At 36.9% G+C, this 22,274-nt stretch overlaps 1 protein-coding gene across 2 annotated transcripts; it reads left to right on the top strand.

The window, feature by feature from the left end:
• Window positions 1–10,622: 10,622 nt before the first annotated feature.
• On the top strand, window positions 10,623–21,253 carry LOC143849141 (uncharacterized). 2 transcript variants are annotated; one of them, XM_077358196.1, is made up of 3 exons: window positions 10,623–11,149; window positions 17,478–20,689; window positions 20,814–21,253. In XM_077358196.1, exons 2-3 carry the CDS (start codon window positions 17,648–17,650, stop codon window positions 20,820–20,822), a joined length of 3,051 nt encoding a protein of 1,016 aa, XP_077214311.1. In that variant the 5' UTR covers window positions 10,623–11,149; window positions 17,478–17,647; the 3' UTR covers window positions 20,823–21,253. The 2 variants fall into 2 exon arrangements, with proteins under 2 accessions (XP_077214311.1, XP_077214310.1); XM_077358195.1 differs by having other exon boundaries at window positions 17,478–20,701.
• The last annotated feature ends 1,021 nt before the right edge of the window (window positions 21,254–22,274 follow it).

The following is a 22,274-nucleotide window of genomic DNA, read 5'->3' as shown; positions in this document are numbered from 1 at the left end:
ATAATAATCCCTCTCCAACGTACAAGAGTAATATCCTACGCGAAGTGTTTGTTGTCTTTGTTCCTGAACGACGTAAGTGGAAAGAAACTAAGCGATAGGTTGGTTAGTTCTTTTTTGAATAGGATACAGTATCTTTGCTTCGAGACGCAAGCAAAGAGAGGTCCCGCCCGAGAAATGTGGCGGGGGAAAGGAAGTGGGCAAGTGGGTCCTTTTCGCTTCTGGTTTTTCTTTATTTAAGACAGTTCGCCCTCTCATTTGTTTCTCAATAGAAAAAAAACAATTGAAATAGCAATAATGTTTTAAAAAGCAATCAATTGATTGTGGATATACTCTACCGAACTAACCTTCTTCCTAGCTTTGTCTTGAACAAATCATTCATGTGGAACAGAACAAGGTTTCTTTTTCCCTTACAACTCGCATGTCTATTTGCGGTTTGATTAGAGATGCGAAGGTATAAGTTTGGAATGCTTTTTCCAAATCAGAACTTGAGAAAAACGTAAGAAGTTGATTGGGTCACAGCTAGAAGCACACATGAGAAGAAGACCTGCGCTCACAACAGGGCCATTTGGTTTGTCTACGATATTCTTAACGACAGGGCCTAATGCACAACATTCAATGAAAAGGAATAGTAAACATTAACGTAACGTAAGAGATGGATGATCATCCTATTAATTAAATAAGCTTTTGTAGGCATAATTCTATAAAAGTTACAATGGATAACTTAAAATAATTTTGAGTCTTCGCTTCAACTTTGACACAGAGATCCAAACAAGAATATTAACTTAACAGTGAAAATGCAGCTAGTCTTAGGAACACCAACAAAATTAGCTAAAATTTTTAGAAATTAAGGTCTAGGTCTTTAAAATGACTACAAATGAAAGGAGGTGGTCAAGATAGCTTATCTTTAACCAAATTATGGTATTTTTGCATTTCCAAATTTCTAATGTATATTGTTTATTAGCTTCACCGGTAAAAGGTAGGACCATGGTATGTTAATTTAGTCATTTATAAAACAACAGAAAATGACTCAAAAATTGCAGCAAATTTCAAAAATATCAGTGGATGGTGGTTGAAATTCGGTTCCTTCACGTATGGAGAAAATGACTAAAAAACTGCAGCAAATTTCGAAAATTATCAGTGGATCGTGGTTGAAATTCGGTTCCTTCACGTATGGAGCCGTACAGTCTAAAAGACTTTTTTACCCTCGAGTGCATAAAAACCATAGAAAATAGGGTTTATACGTTTTCTCCTTCTCTAAACGTCCATCGCAGAAAGCTACGACGAATAAAAAGAAATAAGCAAAGTCTAAAAAGTTAAATATTCAAAAAGTAAAACAAAGAAATCAGAATATGGAAACTAAATGTAAATATTCAAAATTAATGAAAACTAAAACATATTTATAAATTTAAATAAAGTAAAGCTAGTTATGCAATAAGCACTTAGTAAAGATAAATGTGATGTCAACACTACCATGTTTCGATAGTTGTACAAACTCAGCTTGTCTTATATTATTTAAACACCGTCAAAGGTTTAGGTTAATACAATTCCCAAAAAGCTCTCAAAAGACAAGCTAAGTTTGTGCAACTATTAAAACAAACTAACGCCAATATCAGTAACCAAAATTAAATGTGAGAAATAATGAAAAGCATCCCATAAAAATTAACAAAAAAATACCAAGAAATAACCAAAATCAACTAAGGATTAAGAGCTTAAAATTTTAAAACATATAATCAGATCAGAATAAGGAAATTGAACCTGAATATTTAAATTTAATGAAAACTAAAACATAATAAAGAAATGGAACGTAACCATTTAAAATTAGTGAAAAGTAAAAATTCTCTATAATTTAAATAAGGGAAGTGATATATCTACAATTTTTTTACTTGGGACAGCAGCTCGAGTGTATCTACGACTACAGAGAGGCTGATTTACTGCCCGTGTAAGGACTCAATAAAAAATAGTAGAAAATAGTATAATAAAAAAGAGGAATGATCGATTCAATGTAGTTTAAGCCCTTGATGAACTGGGCGAACTTTAGCTTCTGACGCATTCGCTTTTCCAATGGGCCCTGCAAAGGCGCAAATTACCTCCCCTAAATCGTTTCTCAAAACACTCCAATACCTACCAACCTGAAATCAAAAATATAATTGAAAGAAAAAAAAAGCACATAATTCTAAAACTAATAAATTATCAAAATACATAGAAAATTTGTTAGAAGCAATGAAACATCTCTATAAATTTAAATAAAATGCAAAAGAAAAAAACTAAAGATTGAAAAGAAAAGTTTTAAATAAAAAGCCAAAATTAATAAAACTAATTAATATTGAAAAATATAAAACAACAAACAGACAAAATCACAAAAAATAATGACAAACCAAACTCACAAAAACTCTTGGTATAAAAAAAATTGAAATCAAAGATAAAATATTAGATTTGGAAATAACTACAACAATTAACATAGAATTCAAATAACTACGGCAATTCACATTGAATCATAAGATTCGAATTCAATAAAAAATAGTATAATAAAAAATTAAGGCACTGATGTTAACACTACCATGTTTAGATAATTGCACAAACACAGCTTGCCTTATATTAAACACTATCAACGGTTAATACAGTTCCCAAAAATCTCATAGAGACAAGATAAGTTTGTGCAACTATTAAAACATACTAATGCCAATATCAGTAACCAAAATTAAATGTAAGGATTTAGAAATAATGAAAAGAATCCCAAAAAAAATAAACAAAAATACCAAGGAATAAGCAAAACCAGCTAAGGATTAAGAGCTTAAAAAAGCAAAACAAAAAATCAGCTCAGAATAAGGAAATTGAATGAAAATATTTAAGATTAATGAAAACCAACATAAAGAAAAACCAAAAAAAAAAAAAAAAACAACAATGACAATTAATATTACAATATGTAATACAAGATAGCAAATGTAATACAAGAAAAAGATGAAATCAAAATACCATTTAAAACGCACATGATTCTAAAACTAATAAATCATCAAAATAAATAGAAACTTTGTTAGAAGCAATGAAATATCTCTATAAATTTAAATAAAATGCAAAAGAAAAATCTAAAGATAGAGAAGAAATTTTTTAAATAAAAGGCCAAAAAACAATAAAAATAATTAATATTGAAAAATATAAAACAAGAAAACAGACAAAATCACATAAATTAATGACAACGCATACTCATAAAAACTCTTAGTATAAAAATTGAAATCAAAGATAAAATATTAGATTTGAAAATAACTACGACGATTAACATAGAATTCAAATAACTACGGCAATTAACATCGAAGCATTAAGATTCGAATTCAAACAAAAAAATAATAGAAAAAAAATTAAGCCAATGATGTCAACACTGCCATGTTTTGATAATTGCACAAACACAGCTTGTCTTATATTATTTAAACACTATGAAAGGTACAGCTCCCCAAAAAGCTCTCAGAGACGAGCTACGTTCGTGCAGCTATTAAAACATACTAATGCCAATATCAATAACCAAAATTCAATGTAAAGATTTAGAAACAATGAAATGCATTCATAAAAATTAACAAATAACAAGAAATAAACAAAGCCTTAAAGTTTAATATTCCAAAAAGTAAAACAAAGATATCAGAATATGGAAACTGAATGTAAATATTCAAAATTAATGAAAACTAAAACATACTTATAAATTTAAATAACGTAAAGCTAGTTATGCATTAAGCACTTAATAAAGATAAATATGATGTCAACACTACCATGTTTCGGTGATTGTAAAAACTCAGCTTGTCTTATATTATTTAAACACCGTCAAAGGTTTAGGTTAATACAATTCCCAAAAAGCTCTCAAAATACAAGCTAAGTTTGTGCAACTATTAAAACAAACTAATGCCAATATCAGTAACCAAAATTAAATGTGAGAAATAATGAAAAGCATCCCATAAAAATTAACAAAAAATACCAAGAAATAACCAAAATCAACTAAGGATTAAGAGCTTAAAAATGTAAAACAAAAAATTAGATCAGAATAAGGAAATTGAACCTGAATATTTAAATTTAATGAAAACTAAAGAAATGGAACATCACAATTTTAAAATAGTGAAAAGTAAAAATTCTCTATAATTTAAATAAGGGAAGTGACATATATCCACAATTTTTTTACTTGGGACAGCAGCTCGAGTGTAATACAGGAAAATGATGAAATCAACCATCCAAAAAAAAGGAAAAAAGATGAAATCAAAATATATATTTTTTAATGGCATGCAATCAAAATACAATTGAAAGAAAAACGCACCTAATTCTAATTCTAAAAGAAATAAATCATCAAAATAAATTGAAAATTTGATAGAAGAATGAAACATAACAACAAATTTAAATTTACAAGAAAAAATACCAAAGATAAAGAAGAATTTTTAAATAAAAAGCCAAAAATCAATAAAAATAATTAATATTATAAAATATAAAACAAGAAAATAAATAAAAATCACTTAAATTAATGTCAAACCAAAGCCATAAAACTCTTAATATCAAATTAAAATAAAAGATAAAATATTAGATTTCAAAATTACTACGGTGACTAACATAGAATTCAAATAACTACGTCAATTATTCGAATTCAATAAAAATAGTAGAAAAATAGTATAATAAAAAAGAGGGATGATAGATACAAGGGCGCCCTTCCATAAAGAACTAGAAAGGGGCCCTCCATTGGATCCACATCGATTTCGGTAACCTTTTAAATCGGTTGATAAAGAAAATTCAATTGCACTTGATGGTGTGGATCCAATCATGGCTCTTTTCTGGTTCAGTATGCAAGGGCGCCCTTGTATCTATCATTCCTCAATTAAAAAATATAACTATGACAATTCACATAGAATAATAAGATTCAAATTCAATCAAAAATAGTAGAAAAACAGAATAATAAAAAATTAAGGCATTGAAATCAACAATACCATGTTTTGATAATTGCACAAACTCAACTTGTCTTTTATTATTTAAGCACTGTCAAAGGTTAATACAGTTCAGTTCCCAAAAAGCCCTCAGAGACAAGCTAAATATGCTCAACTATTAAAAGTAAACATACTAATTCCAATATCAAGAAACCAAATTAAACGTAAAGATACCGAGATATAAGTAAAACCAATTGAGCATCAAGAGCTTAAAATAGTAAATCAAAAAAATTAGAATAAATAAATTGAACATGAATATTTAAAATTAAAGAAAACTAAAGCATTTCTATAAGTTAAAATAAAATGACAAGAAAAAATAGAGCTAGTTGAGCATCAGGGCCCAACGAATAAATGGTTTGGATCACCCCAAACATGGTGCACCCCACTAATTTTTTGAGGCTGCAAGTGCATGCACATTCGTCCACCATATAATTTCTCCATAATAAAGAACGTAAATATTTCAAAATAATGAAAACTAAAACATCTCTAAAATTTATATAAATGTCAACAAATTAAAGATAAAAAGGAAAATTTTACATAAAAAAACCCAAAAAATCAATAAAGACAATTAATATTACAATATGTAGAAGAGAAATGTAGAAAATGTAATACAAGAAAAAAGTGGAAATCAAAATATAATTTAAAGAAAAAACAACACATGATTCTAAAACTAATAAATCATCAAAATAAATAGAAAATTTGTTAGACGCAATGAAACATCTCTATAAAATTAAAGAAAATGCAAAAAAAAAAGATATTAAAGATAGAGAAGAAAAGTTTCAGAAAAAGGGGAAGAACATTTTTAAATAAAAGGCCAAAAAATCAATAAAAATAATTAATATTAGACAATATAAAACAAGAAAAAAAATCACATAAATAAATGAATTACAAAACTCATAAAAACTTTTAACATAAAAATTGAAATAAAAGCTAAAATATTAGATTTTAAAATTACTACAACGATTGTAATAGAATTCAAATAACTATGAAAATTCACTTAGAATCATAAGATTCGAATTCAATAAAAAATAGTAGAAAAATAGAATAATAAAAAATTAAGGCATTGAAATCAGCAAAACCATGTTTTGATAACTGCACAAAGTCAGCTTGTCTTTTATTATTTAAATACTGCCAAAAGTTGTCAAAGGTTAATACAGTTCTTATATAATACTGTCAATGGTTGTCAAGGGTTAATAGTAATACAGTACCCAGAAAGCTCTCAGAGACAAGCTAAGTTTAATAAAGCATACTAATGCCAATATCATCAGTAACCAAAATTAAATGTAAAGATTTAGAGATAATGAAAAGCATCCCAAAAAAAATTAACAAAAAATACCAAGAACCCTAATGTCCGTCCAATGTCTAACGGGACCCACGTTGATCAATGGTCTTCAATCGTCTTCATCGTAATTCGACGCCCACACGCTCAGATAAAAATCACCAACGGTAATTGATGGTCCCATATAATAAGATGATCTCAGCCCTTAAATCAATTGTGGGAGTTAACGGAGTATTAGACAAGAGATAGGCCCTGCCATGCAACAAAGATTTCTCCAATCTGATGGGTCATCTTATTCATACGATGGGTCCCACCATGTCAAGGCCTGCTCTATAATTCAACTGATGGGACCCACCATGCAACAAAGAGGAGGGAGCACGATTTTTTGACAATGTCCATGTCCCAGTTAATTAAATAACGGATGTCACCGTGTCTCGCTTGAAACACTCAAGGGACTTAGGGACCCACATCATCTGTCTGTATTCCACCTGTGTTAAGTGTTATTAACAAAAATATACCTCTACTTTTGACTGCAATTGAGTGAAAAATATGAAGGGTAATTAGTATTAGGGATTTGCTAGCATCCATCCCAGAAGGCATAGGCATTCCGCGGATAGGCTGTTGCATGTGAGAGCAGCCCCATCATGAATGAACACAAAATCTGCTGAAAAGTGAGCTGGTGTGGCTGCTCTCCCATGCAACAGCCCATCCGCGAAATGCCCATGCTTCTGGGATGGACGCTAGCTAAGGAAAAGGGAAAAGATGGCAAGATGGGAGAGGGGTAATGAAATTTGGGGCGAGAAAAGTGGAAAAGGAAATGAGAGACAGGATTTTTTTTGTGTTTAAAAGAAAGTTTTACCCACGGTCATAAATAGACAGCCGGCAATGCAATTTACAAGTCATTGCTGTTTTTTTTTTTTTTTAAAGAACGCCAGTAAAAGAGGATTTTTAGTGGCGATTTTCTAAAAAATGCCGGTTAAATATGGATCGTGGATCACCTACCGAGTTGATACATCGTTGAACATATACTGGCTGTTTTCCCTGACCGCTGGTAAAAAGATATCATCTGCTGGAGTTTGTTTCTTAAGCGCCGGCGGTCAGTAAAACATAGTTTCTTGTAGTGATGCCTGGAAGCCTGGAGATCCCATCAAAAACGGTATCTATATCAGCGTTGGCAGAATACTCGCTAAGTGTTAAAAGGTAAAGTATGGATTCCTCTCTTCATCTCCAAACTCCAACACAAGCGAGATCATCACTCTAGCCTTTGCTTGGGCTAAAATTCTCCCTGACTTCTATTTCTATTCGGCATCGGATATCAAAAGATGTTGGAAGGTGATTTGTTCTAGTAGGGACGAGGAAGCCATTGTCGCTCCTAGATGCCCCTCAGACGTCGGAACCCTGGGTGGTTGAAGTTAAATTTTGATGGCTCGAGCTTGGGAAATCTGAAGCCCTTCGTGTATAAGAGGGTTTCTTAGAGACGAGAAAAGAATCACAGAGTGAGCTTTCTCATGCCTAATAGGAACTGCAGAATCTAACGAAGCAGAAGTGAGGGCAATTCTCCAAGGAATTAGGTTTTTGTCGGAAAGATATACGGGCAATCTTATAGAGGAGGGTGATTCCCCAAATGTTATAAGATAGTTGGAAGGCAGATCCCCATGCCCTTGGAGATTCGCAAAGTTTTTTTATGAGATCTTGGATTGGATTTGTTGGGAAACTTGCCTTATTTCCCACCCACGATCAGTTGCTTGGGTGGGAAGGCAATAGGCAAAAAGGAAAGCTACCTTTTTAGGTTTTGGAGGAAACCTAAATACCGAAAGGAAAAAAAAAAGAGTGGGTTTTCTCTTGTAGAATGACGGCAAGAGAGGACTAGCGAGAGGCTTGGGGTGTGACGACTACCCTAAGGGAGAGAGAGCGACACACAGAAAAAGAGAGATAAGAATAAGGGAGAAAAGGGTTTCTTCTTGGGTTCCTCTTGGGTTTTCTTTCGGGTTTTCTCGGATTTCTCTTGCGTACGATCTTGGGTTTGAGAAGCAAGGAAAAGGTTGCCGGTTTGTGGTTAATCCATTGTAATCCTTGTATTTTGTTTTTTTCTCATAGTGGAAGATCGTGTTTCTCGCCTGTGGAGTAGGTTTGGCCGAACCACGTAATATCTTGGTGTTCATCTTGTGGCTTGATTTGTTTATTTTACTTTTCTATTTAATTTGTGCACGATCGGATTGTTTTGTCCAACGGATTTTATCAACAAGATTGAAGGTCATTTGGGTCAATCTCATCATATTAGAAGGTTGGCGGATGGAGAGGCGGATGGCCTCGCTCGAGCAGGAGTGACTAGAACGGCGCTAGAGTTTTTTTATTTTCTTCCTCGAGGAACCTCTGTTGTTGTTCCGTTGTTCTTCATGCTTTGTATTTTCAGCCTCATCATTGCAATGGTCCTGTGTGTTTTTTTTTAATAAATTTTTACCATTTTAAAAAAAATAAAAATAAATAAGGGTCGTGTCTATGGGAGCAAGTTTGGCTTTGTCAGCCCTGACCCGCCCTGAGCCCGGCCCAATCAGGGCGGGCCAGGGCTGGCTGAGCCCTGTAGGGCGGGCAATGAGTTGAGGTTTTTCGGCCTTGACTCAGGGTCAGGGCGCGTCAAGGCCAAGATAATGGGATCCAGGGTTGGGCTAGGGTTTTGAAAAACCAGACCCTGTTGCAGCCCTAGTCGTGTCTATGTCCCACAAGAAAAACTACAATATGTTTATTTACCACCCATTTAGAGTTGGATCCATATGATTCTTCCGGCCATTTGTGTTTTTTGAGAAGCATATCTAACGTTCAACAGAAATATAAAATCAGACACACAAAATTGAGTGATCAAAACTAAACCATTCATTTATTTTACTTCTAAGTAGATATACCATGACTCAAAATCTGTTCCGTTGGATGAATTTAAGCATTTAACCCTCTGATCTATGAAGGCTCCTATATCATGCTGTCCGTTTTAAACATCTACAATTTGTACGGTTAGGATCATATTACGTTGAAGATTTTCAGGGTTCAACCTACTTACATTGGGGGCCACTTACTTACATGGTTTGTCCACCGTAAAAATATCATGTTATCAATGCTCTTCGTCAATATATATAGCCCGAGACAACATACATCACAGGCCACATGCATTCTCTTTCAGAAGGAAATCATCATTTTCTCATTATCATATAATTTCTCCTTAAATCAATGTTTAAAATAGTGAGCAGTGGCATTAACGAAATATGGTAGTGTGAATATTAGTCTCATATAACTGTTACTAAATAGAATGAGCATGAATTATTGTCTTTTGCAGATACACAAAGCAATGGTGTATTATTGGACTTTCACATGACCGTGTTAGACAATTGAGTCAATGGTCTCTATTATGGACTTGGCAATTACTTGGTATGTTGATTGAGTAGGATGAATGGAATCCCAAAACACAAACTTCGAAGCATCTGGACAAGTTGGGCTGAGTGGAGTGCAAAATGGTCCCATTTCTACCGACCCTGTAGCACAACACCCTCTCATCGTCTGTTCAAATCCTGCACAACAAAATTCAAATAAGAAAAATCAGATTTAACTCAGAAGAATTACTTGTCTATCCCATTGTATATATCTATAAAAAAAAATACAGAATCTTATTCTTACCATATTTTTGTGGATGGATTATAATATCCATTAAAGGGTCGTACAAATTTCCATAGAATATTTTGCTACCAGGAAGTGATGCCTGTAACTTAGGCAACAACTTCTTAAGCTTGGAATTATAATTTAGGGCATCCATGTTCTGATTATCGACACATGTTTTGTCGGCCGGAGTCTTGAAATTTAAAATTCTTTGGACCGGCGTACAACCAAGGGGAGGAAGACCTGCTACGCCGATGATCCGACCACCGAGATCATAGATCTCTGTAGACACCCCATTTTGACCAGACCCAAGCTTGCGGTGTTCAAGCAAAACCCCATCCAATCACTAAGCTAAGATCTCAAATTACATTGCGAATTAGGGTAGGGTCTCACCAAGGCCCCCGCCAAATTTCATCAAAATCCAAGCCGATTTGTCAAATAAGACGAGCAATGTAGGAAGCATAGTGTAATCTACATAGTGTAATCTAAAAAGGGGGGTGAATCATCTTAAAGGTGGTTGTCCATGGAAAAGGGAGGCATATATATCATTTATTATTATTATTATTATTATTATCATTTTCGTTTTTTTTTTTTTTTTTTTTTTTTTTTTTTTTTTTTTTTTTTTTTTTTTTTTTTTTTTTTTATCTGAGATTTTGGGAGTCTCAGATCTAGATCCGAGATTTTAAGAATCTCAGATCTGGATCTGAGATTTTGAGAATCTCAGATCTAGATCTGATATTTTGGGAATCTCAGATCTGGATCTGAGATTTTGGGAAAACTCAGATCTGGATCTGAGATTTTGAGAATCTCAGATCTGGATCTGATATTTTGAGAATCTCAGATCTGGATCTGAGATTTTGGGAGAAAATCTCAGATCTAGATCTGAGATTTTCAACTATAAAAGAAGAGTGTAGAGAGGTGTTTGAGGAGAGAAAAAGAAAAGGAAAAAAGAAAAAAAAGAAGAGGAAAGAAAGAAAGAAAAAAAGAGAGAAACAGAAAGAAAGAAAAGAGAGAAAAAGAGAGAGAGAGAGAGAGAGAGAGAGAGAAACACAGAGAGAGGGAGAGGGTTTGGAGATTTTCTTCTCCTACCACCATCTTCTACTTCAATCCCATCTCCTCCCTCCACCTTCACTTTCTCCTCCATCGCCGATCATCCCACCGATCTCCGGCAATCGGGTGGACTTCGACAACTCTGGTCGAATCCCAACCATCTTTCCGTCAATAGCACAATTACAGTTCCTTCATTTGGCTCTACTGGAACTCAGGGAATTATCTACATCAGGTATGTCAATACAATGGATGTATATGGATATGTACTTATTTGCAGATATATATGCGCATGTCTACAAATAGATGTATGTGTCTCTGAATGTGTATGTGTGTTTCCTAGGTATAGTGATCCTTAGTTCTGATTTTTTATTTTTATTTTTTTTTATTTTATTTTTCGACCTCAAATGCTCAAAATTTTCAAAATTAAACATCTCAATCTTGTAGATCTCGTCAAACCGGTCAATTCGACATATGGCAGCCCAAATTTGGCCAAAAGACGAGAGAGTTATGCCCGTTTAAAATTTTCAGTCCATAATGATGTTTTTGTTAAGTGTATTAGAAATTACTGTGTCGTGAAACTTTTGGACTGCTACTGCTTAGAATTGTTCAAAACTGTGAACTGGAAAAGTGTTCGTTATAGTATTTCCTAAAACTTTCTTATTGATCAAATTTTTCCATAAATGCTTTTTAACATGTCAAAAACGACTTGCAAGCTTCAGTTTTTCTAAAAACAATGTCATTTCTGCAACAGCAGCTTGTTGGCCATTTTTAGGCTATTCCAGGTCTGTTTCGCCCGAAGCCATACAAAGAAAAAATGTTATTCAAGAGATTTTCTAATACTTTGTCCTTGTGTGAAGTTTTCCAGAATCAATGTTTTAAGTGTCAAAACGGAGCCCGAACTTTCAGTTAAAACACTAATATGTCCTTTAATTGATGTTTTTGTTGTGTATTAGAAATTACTGTGTCGTGAAACTTTTGGACTGCTACTGCTTAGAATTGTTCAAAACTGTGAACTGGAAAAGTGTTCGTTATAGTATTTCCTAAAACTTCCTTATTGATCAAAGTTTTCCATAAATGCTTTTTAATATGTCAAAAACGACTTGCAAGCTTCAGTTTTTCTGAAAACAATGTCATTTCTACAACAGCAGCTTGTTGGCCATTTTTAGACTACTCCAGGTCTGTTTCGTCCGAAGCCATACAAAGAAAAAATGTTATTCAAGAGATTTTCTAATACTTTGTCCTTGAGTGAATTTTTCCAGAAGCAATGTTTTAAGAGTCAAAACTGAGCCCGAACTTTCAGTTAAAACACTAATATGTCCTTTAATGGCGATGGATCGGAAGAAGCCATTTTCCGACCACTTCTGGCCAGATCCAAACAAAGTGGTCAACTGAGAGAATGTTTCTTATGATGAGATCTACAATTTTGATTAGTAGTATTTTTTATGGTTTTGATGTTTGAGGGGTCCAAAAGTAAGTGCAAAGTTGCATTTTTCACATTATATGTCATAATTGTGCTATTTCTTGAAAATCATGGATAACTTGAGCTCAATTCAATTTTAATAATTGTTTTGGATGTTTGAGCTTGGTAGCAAGTTTTAAATTATATATTGAATCATTCTCATGATTTGTTTGGCATTTTTTACAATTTTTGTTGAAAATTACATGTTGAATGGAGATTTCATTTTTTTTAGATTGTTTTGAGCCTATATAGTTCTAATGCTTGTATTGGGATATGATGAGCATGCTAGCAAGTCAGAAATCACATATTGAATCATTCCCATGATTTGTTTGGCATTTTGACCATTTTTTGAAGAGAATTACATATTGGGTGGAAATTTCACCTTTTCTTTTTTTTAAAAATTGTTTGGAGCCTATATCAATTTTAATGCTTATATTTGGGCGATGAAGGTGCTAGCCCAAGCCCATCCTTAGGGGACTTGCTCAGTCCAAGTAGCATACCCCTCATTTGTATATAGGAGACTTGCCTAGTCTTGCTAGCTTTTTTTCTCTATCCTACCTCTGTGTATAGGAGACTTGCCCAGTCTCTTTCTCTTGCTAAACCTCCTCTTTGTGCGTCGTTTGGTTTTGGGAGAACACCCTACTCGGCTTGGCTTCATACCCCTATCCTATATGGGTATCTGGTTGCACATTTGTTGCACCCTAGGGCTAGGTAGCTGTCCGGCCCGGCTGGGTGTTTTACCTTTGCCAAATATGCGCAGGGTCTCTTATTCTTTTTTACGTCATTTGTGTCTCGGAGACAAGCCTTGTCTCATGTAGACAGTTTCCCCTTTAGGAGGCTTACTTAGCCTCATGTTAGAGTAGCCTCCTCTTTTAGAGTGAGTCTTTGACTCGATAGTGTTATTAGAGAGTCTCTGACTCATTTATTCTCCCTCTTTAGTGTTGTTAGTTCGGAGTTTCTCCTTTAGAGTTGTTGATTACTTCGCTTTGATTAGAGGCTAACTCAGTCTTATTAGAGCTTTGCTTGCTTAGGATCTTGGATCGTTTTTCTCTCTTCTTGGGACGCTATCTTTCTTGTTGTGGTTTGTCTCTTTGAGACGCCAGTTTCTTGTTGTGGATCGTCTCTTTGAGGCGTTAGTTGCTTGTTCGGGGTTTCCCCTTTTGGTTTTAGGGCTTTGCCCTAGTTTGTGGTTGTTCTCGCGTGTTCCCTTTAAGATTGAAAACATTTAAAGGTTTAGAGCATTGGAAAAGCTTTAAAATCCAAAAACATTAGAAATTTAAAACTCAAAAACATTTGAAAACTTTAAAACTATCAAAAACATTTGAAAATATAAAAAAACTAAAAAAAAAAAAATAAATCTAAAGTGTTGAGTGTTTCTTTTATAAGCGTAGTTTGAAAGTTCGTTCCGAACTACGTTGGCTTGATCCCTTTCAACAGGGTACGTAGTGCAGCTCGGGATCCACATCCTAAGTCCAGCCAAACCTTAAAAAATAAACATTTTTAATCTTTAAAAATTACAAAAATATTCAAACCATTTTCAAAAAGATCTTCCTCTAGAGTTAGGAGTATGTCCTAGCTGTTTAGGTTGTGTTCTAGAGTTAAGAGTTTGTCTTGATTTGTATTGATATGGTATGTCTTGTCGTGTGAGTGTCTCTAGAGTTAGGAGGCCTCGAGTCGATCGGTCAGACATCTAGTCGAACCGATGGCTAGATTAGGCATATAGTCAGCCCATAGTTTTCCTTAGGATGCACGGCCTAGTTACACATAGGTTGTAGGAACCACCTGCATTAGCCCAGGGCTAACCTACATTTAGTTAGGGCATATAGGGTGTCCTAAAATTCACAATTTACCGGAATTTAAATAATTGTGTAAGAAACTTTAATAACTAGTCCGGTCTTTTAGATCGAGTCTAGGATAAAGGTCTAGGTGTCTTAGGCATCCTAGCTTAGAATAGGGCATCGAACTACGTGGGCTCCGATTCTTCCCGAGGCCGGGATACGTAGCGCAGCTAGGATGGATGGCCATTCTGGTCCGAGTCCAGTCCTGCATTAGAGTTAGGACTTGTCCTGTCATATATAGCATAGATTTGTATCTCATGTTTTGATGTGTTTTCTTACTTTCTTGTACTGATACTATACCTTTGGTTGTAGCTTGCATGTGTGTGTCCACCAGAAACTTAGACACCCATTAGGCATGTCACTCATAACCTAGCTTTGCTTAGGTGACACATTTTTCATTTCATTTTATGTGTTTATTTCTTCATTCTCAGGAAATGCATGCTTAGGTAGACGATTCCTGAGGATTGTTCCCATTTCACATGATTTTTACCCAACTTCTTTAGAGTTAATGAAAATGGCATAAGAGACCAAGTGCTTGCACTCGGACGAATTGGGGGTGCTCTCAGACCTTCTCCATTCGTAACCAGGCACGAACCCATATATATTTCTGGTTATCCATTGCACAGAGGATTTGATTTTAGGGTTCCATGGCATGTCCATGGATGGCGACTCTGAGTTTATTTTAGGTATGTCTCGATTTTGAACTTCGGTTCCGGATCAAGACATATCTCTTTCTTTTTATATCGCCACTCGTGATATGCTATGAGGGTGGCATCCGTTTTGAGAGTTCCTTGGCAGAGCTCTCATTCACGTGGATGATCCAGAGGATGGTGTAGGGGGCCTGTTCCCTCACCTTCTCATTTCTTCTCTCGGATCGGGGTCCACAGGCTGGCGACTCTGCTGGGGAGTTTTTTTTGAAACATTGCCTAACTCTATAAAAATGCCATTTTTACTAACTTTGAAGAAATTTGAGCTAAAATCATTTTAAATGGGAACTTTATCGTTAGAATCCAGGGGCACCAGATAGGCGCGTAATTAAAATGAGGGATTCACACACTACACATCATGCATTATCATAATTGTTATTTCTTTCATTGTTTTTCCTTCTTGGTTCCACGGGATAGATTCAATGCGTGCCCGACTGGGATATCTTTACCCTGATGGTACTGTTGAATCTATTTCCAAGCTATGCGCCGGTGCTGCAGCCGTAGACATTGGGCGTACTTTTGTCTACAGCAGCCGATGAGCAATGAAACATACTATGTATAACATGGGGCGTACTTGTGTTATACATGTTAAGTATGTTTCATACGCATAGTACCCGATAGATTGAGTCTGGAGCCCTACTTTGTTTTATATATATTATATATACTTACTAACCTAGTAAAGCCCAACTAGGAAGTACCCGTTTCGAGATTGCATTCATATAGGGTCGAACATGTGTTGCTTACACATGTGGAGCCTAGAGTTAGGAGCTTTGTCCCATCTGTAGACTAGAGTAGCTCACCTTGCGTGGCTACAACACGGTCCTAGCACACTCATCAGTCTGTCTTGAGTCGAGATTTTCTCGACTCCGCTAGATTAGATTTAGGGCTGGTGCCCCTGGTTAGGATTTGTGTGTATGTGTATATACCTATATATATACTGATTATGTATATTATGGTTCTCCTCTTAGTCAGAGATTCTTTATTTAATTCAATCAGTTATATCCATTCCGTTATTCAGATCTAAGTCTAGTCAGTGGCTTTTTGGTCGCCATTATCTTGGCCAGGTTTAGTCCTTGATCTGTTGATTATAGGGTTTGATCAAAGATGTGTGATCACTCATCTTTGATGAAAAAAATTCCATGTCCCAGATTGTCAAGCTTATTCCTATTGATCACTTAAAGGTTATCTTCCCTTCCTTATCATCTTGTTCTATCTGAGTGTCAGGTCTGATCATGGCGAACAATCTGTTAGACAAGTGGATAGCCGAGACTATTAAATCTTTTCCGCTAAGGTGTGAAGAATGGAGTATCACTGAGCGTTTCATCGGTTCATTTACTCATCTGAATAGTCGTGGCATAAATTGGAAGTTTCTTCAAGCAGCTGCTAAATGTTGGGATCCTGTTTTCCATGTTTTCCGATTCGGGTCTTTTCAACTCTGTCCTATATTTGAGGACTGGTGTGCCTTGTTAAAGCTTCCTCCCGAGGGACTCTGGATCCGACCTTCAAGCACAGACTCCCCTCATGATCTTTTTTACAAACTTTTTGAAAATAAGATCGTGAAAACTCTGCCTTGCTTAACTGAGAAAAATGTGCAATTTCAAACCCTCATTGAACTGTTTTCTCAAAACGTCGATCCTACTGACTCCCGTTTTCAGAAGTGTCGACGTAATGCCTTAGTCTTTGCTGTCTTTGCACGTCATGTTCTTCGTAGAGATTCTAGTGCTGCTCCTTTCACCTTGTTAACAATTGTAGATCAGATAAATGAGGGGAGAAATCCTGTCCCTACAATGCTAGCTGAAACCTTTTATGGCTTAGACGTTATTGCTAGTAAAAAGGTACAGGATAACTTTTTCGGCTGTGCCAAGCTGTTATATGTGTGGCTATGTGAGAAACTCACTATCCTTCAGCCACAGAACCGCATTGAGTACACCCTTAAAAGTCTTCATTCCTGGAAGACCAAGATTAAGCAATCTCAGCTTAAAGAATGGCACCATTGGTTGCAGACCATAAAGGAAAGCCAAATTCGTTGGGTGAGTCAATCATGTCCACAAATTGTTACCAGTACTTGCCCATACTCATTTGTCCATCTTATGGGTTTAGAAAAATCATCTTTCTATGCACCTTTGTGTTTCCCTTCTCAGATTATTGGAATCTTGTGTCCTCCTAAGGTTATCACACCACCTTGTTGTGAAGACCTTACTCCTGATCTCATTGCATCCATAGTAGCTGCCTGGAGAAACAAAATCACGGAGAGGAGATCTATTTTCATGTCTAAACTTCGAAAGGGAAGAGAATTTGGGGAGCCTGCAAACCGAAGAGCTCGAATTAATGAACCATGAGGATCTTTGGATCAAGATTGTCATTTTATTGTTTTCATTTGTTCAAAGAATTTTTTTACAGTCAATGATTCAGGGTTTTCAGCATTTTTACATTGTAACCGATTGCCGCCAGTATAATCAATACAAAGGATGTTTGTTTTTACTTTTGTCTCTATTGGTACAAACTCTTTTATTTCATTTGTCAATCAATTAATCTAGTTTGTTAACTTCCAATCAGGATTCTGAAAGATAGCAACCATCGCTCCTAAAAAAGACTCCCAAGCTAAGCCTGCCTGGTCTAGACCTACTTCAGTGTCTAGACTTGTTCGTCATTTTGATTCTCCTGTGCCATCCGCAGTACACTCACCTTCTTCACCAGAGTCTTCCGGTTCCTTTGAAGTAAATCAAATGGCAGACACAACTGAACTTTTAATGAGCATGCAAGAGATGATGAAAAACCTCACCCGAGACATGGCAGGAATGAAAGAAGAAATGGCAAACATGAAAACACAGATAAGTGATAAGACTTCCACGTCTAGGCCCGTACTTCAGCCTTCTCATGTTCCAGCTCCGGAGTCGCATAGACCCGTTATCCAGTCTTTCGAGGTGAATTTAGATGATGATCAGTATGCTGCAGAGTATTGTGCTCCAGAGGTTGATAGAGAAAAAGAAAAATTTGAAAAATTTGAGAAGGAAATGTCTGAAAAGTTCAGCAAGATGGCTCATGAGATGGAGCAGATGAGAGTCCAGGGACCCAAGAAATTTGACGTATCTGAATTAATACTATCTTCAACAGTTTCTTTACCGCCCAACTTCAAAGCTCCTGATTATGACAAATATGACGGAACCGGGTGTCCGCGTAACCACATGAGGTGGTTTATCATTTTGTCCCAGCAGTATGGTCTGAGCCGTGAGCAGATGGCCCAATTATTCCCGATTTCTTTGATTGGGATCGCAAAGAAGTGGTTTCTAAGGTTAAAGCCCGAGGAGGTGAGAACCCTGGAAGATATTTCGGAGAAACTGATAGAGCAATTCTCAATGGAAGAGGGTATTGAGGTCACGAAGAGAGACCTAAAACAGCTAAAGCAAGGTCCTCAAGAGACCTTCACTTTCTTTATCAGGCGCTGGAGACGCAAATCTGCTCAGCTAAGCCAGAAAATGACTGAATCAGAGCAGATAAAGCTGGTTCTGAAGAGTTTGTCTCCCACGTATTTTCATTTTCTTGCTCCTCAGCATTACCCGAGCTTTGACCATTTAATCAAGACGGGTACTCAGACAGAAGATGCCATAACAAAAGGCTTGAGAGCCAAGGTTTCTTCTGAAATCCGAGACGGGAAAAGACCTATGGTCCAGTCCAAAGAAATTCATGCTGTCAGTTATACCAGGCCTGTGGCCAGAGTTGCTGCAGAGACTGCTCCAAGGAGAATTGCATATGACAGAAAGTTTGATCCTCTTCCATATCCGATAATAATAATATTCAAAAGGCTTATGAAAGACAGGAAGATCCGGCTCCCAGATATCAAACCTCCACCCAATCCCTTACCCACATTCTGGAAGACGGATCAGTACTGTGAATATCACAGAGGTCCAGGGCATTTGACTGAGAATTGTTTAGCCTTGAAGCATGCCATCCAAAACATGATTGACAAAAATGAGTTGGCAGTGGAGAGACCAAACGTCACTCAAAACCCACTTCCTAACCATCATGCCATGCCTCCTCCTACTACCAACGCCATCTTTACTGACGACCCTCTGCTTGATCCAGCAAACCTCATTTGTGCCATTACAACAGAAAAAACCTATGTCATGAAGTTTGATGATAGGGAGCTGGAGGCAGTAGAAAGGAGAGAACGTTATGTGATTTCCTTCGTTGATGACGAAGTTGCTGAGTCATCATCATCCCAGCCTTGTGTATTTCAGACTGACAGTGTCGGAAATGCAAGGGCAGCTCCTTATGTCTTAAGGGCTGAGGACTTTGAAGAAGATGAGTTATTGTTGTTGGATAACCATTGTGACGAGATGCGTCACATGACCCGCGGTGGGCGTGTATTCAAACCTCAAGAATTATGTGTAGAAAATCCTGCAGAAGTTGCAAGAAATGCAGAGAATCTGAGGCAGAACAAGGTCAGCGCAGATGAAGAAGAAGAGAGTTTGCTGAAGCAGCTGAAAAAGACTCAGGCCAATATTTCTGTATGGGGCTTACTCATGGCTTCGTCCAGGCACAGGAAGTTAGTTCTTCGAGAACTCAACTCGGCACAAGTCTCTGTAGACACCACTCCTGATGAATTGGTGAGCTTGGTTGCCATGACGAGAGTGTCTAAGACCTTGTCTTTTACTGATGATGATTTGCCTTCTGAGGGTCGAGACCACACAAAATCTCTGAAAATCACTGTTGTTTGCAATAAGAAAAGAGTACCAGAGGTGTTGGTTGATAATGGCTCTGCTCTGAATGTATGCCCGTTGAGTACTGCAACAACTCTTGGATTTGGTCCTGCGGATTTCATCCCATCTGAACAGGGTATTCTGGCATACGATGGTACTCGCCGAGATGTGATCGGAACCCTAGTAACTGAGATACAAATCGGAGGAGAAGACTTCGAAATAGAATTCCAGGTTTTGGACATCAAAGCCTCATTTTTGCTGTTACTTGGGCGCCCCTGGTTGCACAAGTTCGGGGTTGTTCCTTCCTCTCTTCACCAAAAGCTGAAATTTCTTCGTAAAAACGGAGTGGTAACCGTAAAGGGAGACCCGGACCTGGAAGTAGGACTGATTACTCAGGACCTGACAATGGAGAAGTCTGAGGATGTTAGTTTAACTGGATTTTCACTAGAGGTGGCTACCATCACCTTTAAAGAAGCTATGAATGAGGAAATTTGTTTCCTGACCAGTACAAACTCGAATGTCGTTCGGATGGTTCGTCGACAGGGATACATGCCAGGTGCAGGGCTGGGGAAATACCATCAGGGTTTGACCGAATTCCCTGAGTTCGAATCCTTCAATGGTCTGTTTGGGCTAGGGTACAAGCCCTCAAAGAAGGAAATTAAAGAAATGAGGTTGCTGATGATGAAATGGGCTGAATGTCGCCGCAGAGGGTTAGAATTACCAATGGCGCCGATTAGTTTGACGATGAACGGCCGGTTTAGGAAAGAAGGTGCTGATGTCCCTTTTTGTGGTTTTGCCGAGACTTGGCTGGATGAGAGTTCAGGGCAAAGGTTGCCAGGCTTTGAAATTTTCTTCGATTTGCAGTTGGAAGACAAGCAGACTGGTCTGCAGATTTCAGAAGTTGAGTCAGAAGCTGATTGGGCAGAGCATGTAGAGTCGAGCCTTCTGAGTTCATTGTTTCTTGAAGATTCACAGACTATTGCTGTGATCGACCAGAGGATTTCAATTTTGAACCCTACCCATTTAATCATCCCGGCAGAAGAACCATTGACCAATTGGACTTTTCAGGTCATACCTCAGGTTACTTTCCTAAACAGTCGTGTCCCTCCAAAAGAGTCAGTTGTCCATAAGTACCCGTCAGTCTTTAAGTTTGATTCAGAGTCTGTTTATTCTAATAATTCTTTTGATGCAGGTAATATAAATGTCGAGTCTCCTGAAGTCGATGATGATTCCTCTTCTTCCAGAGGGATCAAGTCAGATGCTGCCTCTATCGTTGATTCAGATATTATTTCCATACATAGTTCAGAGTCAATTGACATAAATGTCAATATGTTCGTTGAGTCCGTAAATTTGTTTCAAGAGTCTATTGTAAAGCCCGATGTGGGTGATTCATCATTTCATGTACTTGATTCAGCATTCAATGAAATAAAAAATTCTTCTGAGTACATTCCTGTCTCTACTTTTATTTCTACTGTTTCTGCTTCAGAATTTGATAATCTTAATAATAACAATCAAGACTCCCCCTCTGATGAGGATGCCGACGACACTCCTCCTGAAATCAAATACATGATTCAACAGGATGAGAATCGCCGAGCAAAACCACTCGAAGAGGAAATTGAAACCGTGAATATAGGTGACGAAACCTTGATTCAGGAGATTCGAATTGGTAAAACTTTATCTCCTGAAGAACGCAAGGAATTAATCGCCTTACTTAAAGAGTTCAAGGAAGTTTTTGCTTGGTCATATGATGACATGCCAGGGTTAAGTGAAGAAATTGTTCAACATCGCTTACCCTTAATCCCTGGTATTAAGCCAAAGAAGCAAAAGCTCCGAAAACTCAAAACTGAATGGGAGTTGAAAGTTTATGAAGAAGTTAAGAAGCTGTTGGAGGTAAAATTCATTCAAGTAGTTGAATACCCAGAATGGCTTGCAAACATTGTACCGGTGCCCAAAAAGGACGGGAAAGTTCGAATGTGTGTCGATTTTCGAGACCTGAACAAGGCAAGTCCTAAGGATGACTTTCCTCTTCCCAATATTGATCTCCTGGTTGATAATACAGCTGGTCATGCTCTTCTATCCTTTATGGATGGTTTCTCAGGCTACAATCAGATTAAGATGGCGCCCGAGGACATGATGAAGACAGCGTTCATTACTCAGTGGGGTACATACTGCTACAGGGTGATGCCGTTTGGTTTGAAAAATGCAGGTGCTACATATCAGAGGGCTGCTACAACTCTTTTACATGATATGATCCATAAAGAGATCGAGGTATATGTTGATGACATGATTGTGAAAGGCAAGACTCGACCTGAGCACACTGTTGCCCTGAGAAGGTTCTTTGAACGGATCAGGAAGTATCAGCTTCGCCTAAATCCGAGTAAGTGCGTCTTTGGTGTTACATCAGGAAAGCTCTTAGGGTTTATGGTCAGTGAAAGAGGGATTGAAGTAGACCCGCAAAAGATTAAGGCAATTCAAGAAATGCAGCCGCCGAAGACAGAAAGGCAGATCCGAGGTTTCCTTGGCAAAGTTCAGTATCTGAGACGGTTCATATCACATCTGACGATGACGTGTGAACCCATTTTCAAGCTTTTGAAAAAGAATTCCTCGAAGAAGTGGAATGAAGAATGTCAGGAGGCATTTGAAAAGGTTAAGC

The sequence above is a fragment of the Tasmannia lanceolata genome, unplaced genomic scaffold (genome assembly GCF_043159265.1).
Source record: "Tasmannia lanceolata isolate RefF3 unplaced genomic scaffold, GAP_Taslan_0.1 ptg000016l, whole genome shotgun sequence".
NCBI classification, from domain to species: Eukaryota; Viridiplantae; Streptophyta; class Magnoliopsida; order Canellales; family Winteraceae; genus Tasmannia; species Tasmannia lanceolata.
This window is presented reverse-complemented; position numbering and strand designations above follow the sequence as displayed.